The sequence below is a fragment of the Thermobia domestica genome, chromosome 14 (assembly GCF_964235325.1).
Source record: "Thermobia domestica chromosome 14, izTheDome1.hap1.1, whole genome shotgun sequence".
In the NCBI taxonomy this organism is placed as follows: Eukaryota; Metazoa; Arthropoda; class Insecta; order Zygentoma; family Lepismatidae; genus Thermobia; species Thermobia domestica.
Window position 1 is genome coordinate 196,852,148 of NC_137467.1, and position 9,520 is coordinate 196,861,667.

Genomic DNA, 9,520 nt, shown 5'->3' on the forward strand with positions numbered 1-9,520 from the left:
AGAAGTGGTATGGTGGACAAGCAAGCTATCCAAGGTAAGTTCAATTAATAAATATCAGATATAATTGATTACTATGTCATAATTATTTGTACTAACGTTCTAAGGTCTTCTTCTTCTTCTTCTTCTTCTTCTTCTTCTTATTATTATTATTATTATTATTATTATTATTATTATTATTATTATTATTATTATTATTATTATTATTATTATTACCTTTATTCTTTGTACCTGTCTTTAGTTCGTTTCTTTAAATTGGTATTACGTGGATAGTTCTTGCGAGATTCCTCTGAGAATAATTCTATTGTATGTAATAATTCTGTATATTTACATAAACAAACGTTACTCAGATTCGAAAGTACATTTTATCTAACATTGCTACCATATAACATCCATTCAAACAATATTGTTCACGGTATATTAAATAAGTGGTAACCCCAGTTCGCGTTAGGGTTTTGATTGGCTTCCTGTCCGGGACGTCATGTGGAGGGGATTTTGTTCATCTTGAAACAGTATATCAACTGCCAACTAGCGTAATTGCGTATGCAGTATTTCACTTGTCCTGTTGTCCTCACGATACCTAGATTTCAAAGGATTCAGCCGATTTACGGTAATAATCTAACAGATAGTGTTGACTTCATTTATATACTATTTACATGTATACACATCACCCTTGGAAGATCCTCAAAGAATAAATTCCATTTCTTTCTTGCTTGTTTCTTTCTATCTTCCTTGCTTTCTTCTTCCCTTCCTTCTTTCTTGCTTGCATACTTCCTTCCTTCTTTTATTCTTTTCTTTCTTTATTTCATTCATTCTTTCTTTCTTTCTTCTTTGCTTTCTTTCTTGCTTGCTTGCTGCTTTGCTTCTTTCTTGGTTGCTTGCTATCTTCCTTCCTTTTCTTCTTTCTTCTATGTTTTCTTTCTTTCTTTCTTTTTTGTTGTTTGCTTGCTTCTTTCTTTCTTTCTTTCTTTCTTTCTTTCTTTCTTTCTTTCTTTCTTTCTTGCTTGCTTCTTTCTTCTTTTCTTTCTTTCTTTCTTTCTTTCTTGCTTGCTTCTTTCTTCTTTTCTTTCTTTCTTTCTTTCTTTCTTTCTTTCTTTCTTTCTTTCTTTCTTTCTTTCTTTTTTCTTTCTTTTTTTTTCTTTCTTTCTTTCTTTCTTTCTTTCTTTCTTTCTTTCTTTCTTGCTTGCTTCTTTCTTCTTTTCTTTCTTTCTTTCTTTCTTGCTTGCTTGCTTCTTTCTTCTTTTCTTTCTTTCTTTCTTTCTTTCTTTCTTGCTTTCTTGCTTTCTTGCTTTCTTTCTTTCTTGCTTTCTTTCTTTCTTTCTTTCTTTCTTTCTTTCTTGCTTGCTTGCTTGCTTCCTTGCTTGCTTGTTTCTTTCTTTCTTGCTTGCTTCCTTCTTTGGTTGCTTGATTGCTTTCCTTTTTGCTTTCCTTCTCTCTTGTTTTCTTGCTTGTTTTCTTCTTTCCTTCTGTCGGTCTGTCTTAGAGATAGCCAAAACACATTTATTAGTCATTTACTTCCTGGACACAAATACACGACACTTGCTATTATAATATATTGTTATTGCCTTCTCTTTGTTTGCGTGAAATAAAATATCAAAGATCTTTAAATTAATTTATAATAAATCAAAGTCTTACGATTTAAGATTCTTTTAAGGGTTTGGTTTCCAGTAACAAAAAGAAAATAACGTATGCCAACGAGATCTTCTATTACTGCATGCGACTTAATTTCATTGAAACATTGGAATTATACAAAGAGCCGAGGAATTAATTGGTTCAGATTTGAACCACAATAATCTTGAAAGCAAGAAATTATACTGTTTGACAATTAACCCATAACTTTTCGAAACAATCGAAGCACTTCAACTGATCAATATAGATATTAGACCAGTTTTATTGTCAAAAGTAGTGTTGCCACGAGACGAGACGAGACGAGATAAGACTTCATATGCTCGTGTCTCGTCTCGAAGTGTTTTGTCCCGTCTCGTCTCGTTTGTCTCGTCTTGTCTCATAAAATATTGCAGTATATCTAGGGAAGGGCACGAGCGAATTTTCTTTGAAACTCGACTCGACTCGAATCGAAATAGACATCTCTGAGCTCGACTCGAGAACTCAGCTCGAAAAATTTTTTTGAACTCGACTCGAATTCGGGTCGAGTTTCAAGTCGAGTCGAGCCAAAACAAGCCAAATTCTGTGCGTAGTTTCAAGCACTCTCTTCAAGTATCCCACGTAGACAATATATTATTATCAATGATACTACATAATAATAATAATAATAATAATAATAATAATAATAATAATAATAATAGAAGCATATAAAAACATGAAAGATAGGAGGTTTGTATCTGAATACTAGAAACTAATTTACTGCCGATCTCGGTAGTCGTGAAGTCTAGGAGGCAAGGATATCATTCACGAGAATCTGGGTTTGAGTTCTAGAGGAGTAATTATTCGGACGCGAGCCAAAAATTGTTATAGGGTGCTGGCCAAACATGTTCAATACTGGTCTGCCAGGGTAGGCCGAACTAAGCCGATGGCTCATCTTAACCGAGCTGGCTCCAGCCGATGGCTCACCGGAACCGAGCTGATCGCTCACCTCAACCGAACCGGCTTGTGCCATCGACTCACCACATCCCAATCGAGACTGCTCTAGCTGTTTGCTCAGTTGAGTCGAGCCGAACCAGTTGACATCACTACCCGGATTGGGCTTATGCTTGGGCTCAAAACTTCGACCGTGCAGGTCTCAGCCTTGATTGTAAGAACTACAGTCTATACTTCTATTGGTGCTCACGATATTTGAGGCTGTCTCCTCATCTAGACGAGACGAGATGCAAGCAGTGCCCGTATTGGGAGGCACACTAAAAGTATTACACATTGCTGCTTACATTTCTCATGGTTTTCGCTTTCCAGTCTAATCAGGTCATGATTTCAAAGCGAGTTAAAACAAACTGAACAAGCGAGCTATTTTTCAACTTGATTCGACTCGAAACTCGACCTCAAAAACAGTAACTTGGCTCGGAACTCGATTCGAGAAAATCACCTTTGACTTGATTCGTGCCCACACCTAAGCATATCATGTGAACGAAAGTAAAATGTAGCAGAATGCACCATGCTGATCAAGATACACGCCGTGAAGCATTCACTTTTGGTGCATGTGGTAGTCAGTTCAATCTCGGTTAGTGCCATGTGAGCTTTGTGGTGGAGAAACATCGAGTGTGTGTGTTTTCTCGGAGTTATCTCGTATTCTACAACTTTCTTCATTCCACTACTTCTATCACCCCCCATTCGGCGTGAGCCAAAGTTGCCCAAAGGTCTAAAAAAAAAAAATTCAAATAAGTTCAGAAGGGAAGGACAAATAGTTTACAAGATAATATTTCTCTGCTGTTAATTGTGTAAAGCTCCTCGACCCTGAACTTTTTTTTCCTATTCTGAAACATTGAAGTTTGTTTCACCAGGTTGAATACACGGATATAAATTGCCCATAGCTACGTGGAAGGCGAAGACACTAATCTCAGGGAATGTGTACGCGACAAACAAAGTTCGATGTGATTGCACTGGCCACAGTGCCGCAGCTAGGTGTCATCATCCCCGACACTACCGTATACAGGATGGCCCAAAAGTAGGTATACATTCCTGCATTGATCAAAAATGAAATCTTTAAGTTTTACGTCCCACGGTTATGCCGGTTAGGCTAAAGAGACGGTGATGATGAGAGATGAGTGAAATGGTGGAATGAAGAAAGTGGGAGGAAACGGGAGAACCCCGAGAAAACCCACGAGCACGGTGTTTGTCCACCACAAAGTTCACTTGGCGGGGGCTGGGATCGAACTCGGGACCCCAAGCACCAGAGGTGAACGCTCTACCACTGAGCTACCGCGCCCCCACTGCATTAATCAAGTATAACAGTTTAGTTTATGGGTTTATTTGCTTCGGCTGTTCCGAGCTTAAGATATAAGTAAAAACACATTAAGAACAAATAATGAAGAAACTAAGTCTACCTGATTGACAACAATAAGAAATGATATAAAATGCAATGAGTTGATCAGATCGGGACTGTATATCTACTTTTGGGCCACCCTATACTATCAGCCCACTTGCTCTATAATGTCTATTTACATACACACACACACACACTTTGATTCCATATATTCTAGCCTTCAGGTTTCACAGTGTTAACCAAGACCAATCCAAAAACTACTTTCCATTTTAGCATGTTTAGGTTGGTCGTAATTTTAAAAAAATGGCATGGAACAAAATAATGTTATCGATTAATAGAAAGTATTTGAAATTTTGTAGGTTACCGCACAATAACCTCTCTGAAGTTTTAGAAAATGAAATAAAATGGAAAGTTCAGTATGGGTTACCCTGTTTTATTTTAATTTATAACAATTTATAATGCTTCCTTCTGTATTAGTTTTCTTGATGGTCGAATCATGTTTTCTTCTTCGGAAGAAATAACAGAGCATAACACACAATATGACTACAATACTCCATCAACGACTTCTTAGATTCGACTGAACCAGTAATGAATTACTACAGTAGGAATATTTGTCAATACCGTCGGTAGAGTCGAAAGGCAAATCTTCCCCACTTGTTCTAAAATCCGTTTTTTATATCCTCTAGGTGCCACTTAACAAGTAAGAAGGCCTATGTGACTTTCCGATTTCAAAAATGGCTTAGGTTCGAATAACACTACAAAAGAATTAAAAGAAAAAAAAAAACTAAATTTTACTGTCAAACCAGCATCCTGTCAAAACTCACTACCGAAAAAGGCTGACACGTTTCTTTGTTCGGAGGAAGAAAGATCATGAACAGGACTTTTATACGTAGATACCCCACCAGCCCCCGGAATGAAATCTTCTGAAACACTGATCTCGATGAAACCTTTTAAACATTGTACTTGAATTTGGAGTACTATCACAAAATAATCTAACTTGAATCGATTGAATAATGAAAATGAAATCTGATGGTAAGATTCATTTATAAAAAAATAACTAGGTATTCCTTGTTCTTTGTAGGATAGTCCTCATTTGAAAAAAATAAACGCTGGTATACATTTCAAAGTCAAAGAGTTTATTCCAAGTTAATATATTAAAAAAAAAAAAAATAATTCAAAAATTGTGTTTGCATTTTCGAATTAGTTTTGTGTCTCGTGTCTCATCCTAAAGGGTTCTGTCTCGTCTTGTGGCAACACTAGTTAAAAGCTGGCTGGATTCAGGGGCGGATCCAGGGTGGGGGTGATCGGGGCGATCGCCCCCCTAGAAGAGGAAACTTTTTTATTTTATATATAAATAAAATATATAGTTTATTTTTTGACGCTCTTAAAAGTAGTTCTAAGTAGCAGTATTACAACCCACCGCCCCCCAGAAGTCCGTCCTGGATCCGCCCCTGGCTGGATTCCACGCCATGCAAATAATCAAGACGCGATAAAACAGAAATTAAGATGGTGAACAACATGGAAAAAAGACATGAAATGCAAGTAGCCATTGGCGTACATAATTCTGATCATATCAGTGAATCGTATGACCACCTGGACAACACATCTGTTTGGCATGCTGTTAATGAGTGTTCAGAAAAGCCTGTGCATCCTTTCTTATGGACAATTTTGAGAGCCTGGAGACTTAATGGTTGTGGATTCCGCTGCACGTCCCGTCTTCTGAAAGATCCTATGCATGTTTGATGGAATTAAGATCTGAAAAAATATACTGGTTAATGTCCTCACTCTTCAGGTCTCTGTAAATTAAGAAGTTCAAGGTAAGCATTGGCATCCATGTAAACAAAGTTAGGGCCCACAACACTACGATGTGATGAGCTTACTGTTTCAGATAATGTATCGGAGATATACCGTTCTCTGATAAAGGAATCTACATCGAAGATGGCCAATGGTCTTCTCCCCGCCCAACATAACTCCTAAGCCCCATACCTGTCACATTCACAGATGTGTTATGGACGATATCGTGCTCTCCGTTCATTCCATATAATCTACAGAATCATTTATCGCACAGAACCGTGATTATCGGAGGACATGATATTGGACCATCTCTCTTGGTCGATCACGTGGTTTCTTATACCACTGAAATCTGTCAGGTCGGGAGATAAAGGGTTAGCGGAGGAGATAGAACCTATTGTTGGGATCTATCAATTCCAAAAAATTAGTTCTCAATATATCTTGTACTTTTTTCTATGGAGATCAATATTGCAACCAGAAATATTAGTAAATTTGTACCAGTTCCGGTTTTAAAAGAATATTAAGATGGAGACGATATCTTTCCTTAAGATGTTCTATCGATTCCAAAAAACAGCTTTTCGCTATCTATTATGGCTTTTGTTACATGACGATCAACATTGAAACCGAAACTAGTTTATTTATACTACTTTTGGTTTGATTATGATTAGGATTAGGAATAAGATTTCTGGGCTTTCGGCATCTATAGCCATGTTACTCCGTCACTAGGATTAGGATTAGGAATTTGATTTCTGGGCTTTCGGCATCTATGGCCATGTTACTCCGTCACTAGGATTACGATTAGAAATAAGATTTCTGGGCTCTCGGTATATATGGCCATGTTACTCCGTCACTAGGATTAGGATTAGGAATTAGATTTCTGGGCTCTCGGCATCTATGGCCATGTTGCTCCGTCACTAGGATTAGGATTAGGAATTAGATTTCTGGGCTCTCGGCATCTATGGCCATGTTACCCCGTCACTAGGATTAGGATTAGGAATTAGATTTCTGGGCTCTCGGCATCTATGGCCATGTTACTCCGTCACTAGGATTAGGAATTAGATTTCTGGGCTCTCGGCATCTATGGCCATGTTGCTCTGTCACTAGGATTAGGATTAGGAATTTGATTTCTGGGCTCTCGGCATCTATGGCCATGTTACCCCGTCACTATGATTAGGATTAGAAATAAGATTTCTGGGCTATCGGCATCTATGGCCATGTTACCCCGTCACTAGGATTAGGAATTAGATTTCTGGGCTCTCGGCATCTATGGCCATGTTACCCCGTCACTAGGATTAGGATTAGAAATTAGATTTCTGGGCTCTCGGCATCTATGGCCATGTTACTCCGTCACTAGGATTAGGATTAGAAATTAGATTTCTGGGCTCTCGGCATCTATGGCCATGGTAGCTCGTCACGTTTGAGAATGACGTCTCTCGGCGATCACGCTATCGAAGGAAACGGAAGGAAGGAAGCGGCCTGAGACCAGTATGTTAGGTACTATCCCGGCATTTACCTGCTGTGAATGAGGAAAACCTTACTGAGGATAACTGGCTTGGAAAACCTTTTACACGTTTTCAACCGAATGTCCCCACCGGGAATTGAACCCAGGACCTCTCGCACCAAAGACAAGAGCGTTTGCGATTACGCTACTCGGGGCCACTACTCTCGGTTTGAATAGAGGGTTAATGGAGGAGATGGTACCTAATCTTAGCACACGCTGAATCGATTTCGAGAAACTGCTTTTCGTATCACTTAACGTTTTTGCTTTGATACTTGTCAACTGTAACGTATATCCTGTTTCTAAATATATATTTATATTAGTACTACAATTATTTTGGAAGGATATTAACACGTTACACGCGCACCTGCCTCCGCAAAGACAACTTAAACGTGCACGCTGGAAGGAAGGATAATTTAATTCCCCCACTAAAAAATAAATTATGGTTATGTTGGTATAGTTCAAGTAACTGAACAAAAGTGGGAACTTATTAAATCCAATAGCTACTAGTAAAAATACTCTCATAGCACGCCAGGTAAACTAAGCTCTACATTAGTCAAATAATAGAGTTAAATCGGATATTATCAACTTTATATCTGTAAACTCGAACAATATAATTAGTTGCCAAATTTTGAGAATACAAAAATAACACAAAATGAATTTAATTTAGATCACAAAATTGAGAACTCAACTATAAAACTCATTATCATTCAAATATCGACCAGCGATAGCAGCATAGAAACAACCACAATGTTAAATGGCGTACTAACTTGCCAAGATAAATTCTAGAAAATAATTTACTTACAGTAGGTATTCCACTTATAAACCAAAGCTTTCACAGCAATAAACTCACATATTCACAATTTATCAAATACACTACCAACACTTAATTTAATTTAGAAGCCAATTAGGTTGAAACATATTGAATTTTGACACCAAAGGTAAACGTTTTCCTTCCAATTTGATAGCTGCCTGTGATCTGACGATCCCAGGTAGCGCTGCACATGAACAAACTTACCATTCCAAAAATTACCACCAGAGGTCATTGAGAACCATAGCTTTTCTTGAAATGATTTAAATCTCAAATTAGGATACTATTATTATTACAATTCGGTGCAAAACTTGTTATCTCGTTTTAATAACAGAAAAATCGAGGATAATTACAATTTACAATTATTATTTTAGAAAATTCAAAACCTTGACTATAAATGACATATTACACACATCCGGCCCTCCCTAATTAAAAAGTTAACCTTTTTAATATAAACGTTCCTAAATTATAATCCATTTAATAAGCAATTGCCATAAGGTAACTACTCATAATATCTCCGTTAGTTGATTTCAATCATCCACTCCATCATTCATACCTAACCCCCAAAAAGAAAAAGAAAGAAAAGGAAAAATAAACAAACTAAACAAAATCAAATACTAATAATAACCAGAATCATACATCGCCATACAAAATTCATTCACTCATGGATCTCTACTTCTAATCCATCACCCGTTAATGATGACTTAACTTGCGATTTTATTAATAATTTATCCCCCACCTTATAATCAACAGGAATTCTCTTTTTATCATATAACGCCTTCCTCCTCTTCCACGCTAACTCCATATTACGCATCGCCGATGCCCAAATTTCACCTTTATTCTTATCCACAAATATTTTATCCACATTCCACTTAGTGTCAAGAGGGTCACACACATTATACCCGTATACCATATCCACTGGACTACACTTTAGTTCTGTGTGGATCGAATTATTGAGTGAAAATTCAATTTCGTGTATGCCCTTATCCCACTGCTGTTGTTTATCATGGGAAAATATTTTTAACACATTTTTTACAGAACGTATGTATCTTTCACTCAAATTCGAAAAGGCTGCGTAAGAGAAAATCCTGATATCCTTGATCCCTTGACTATATAAAAAGTCCGTGAACAATTTAGATACAAAAATGGAGTGACAATCATGGGCGAAAGCATGTATAAAGCCATGCCTACACATTAACTTATACATCTTATTTATAATACTTTGGCTGGACAAAACTTTAATAGGTTCCAGATAAACAAAACGTGAACAACCATCTACTATGATTAAACAGTAACGTCCTGATTTTGATCTTATTATTGGCCCAATTACATCTCCATACCAAAGACCGTTCACAGTCTTTTCATATTCTGATACTAGCAACCCCATCTTTTTCTTATTTCCGGCTTTTGCCAATTGACAATCTTTACAAATGGTTACACATTCCTTAATATCTTTCAAGATACCAGGCCATGTATAGCGCGAGGCTAA

At 37.2% G+C, this 9,520-nt stretch overlaps 1 protein-coding gene across 1 annotated transcript; it reads right to left on the bottom strand.

Moving 5' to 3' along the window:
• Window positions 1–720: 720 nt before the first annotated feature.
• Window positions 721–8,266, bottom strand: LOC145670207 (uncharacterized). The gene is made up of 3 exons (XM_081738585.1): window positions 8,239–8,266; window positions 1,072–1,190; window positions 721–795 (listed from the first exon to the last, which is right to left on the bottom strand). Exons 1-3 carry the CDS (start codon window positions 8,264–8,266, stop codon window positions 721–723), a joined length of 222 nt encoding a protein of 73 aa, XP_081594711.1.
• Window positions 8,267–9,520: the final 1,254 nt, after the last annotated feature.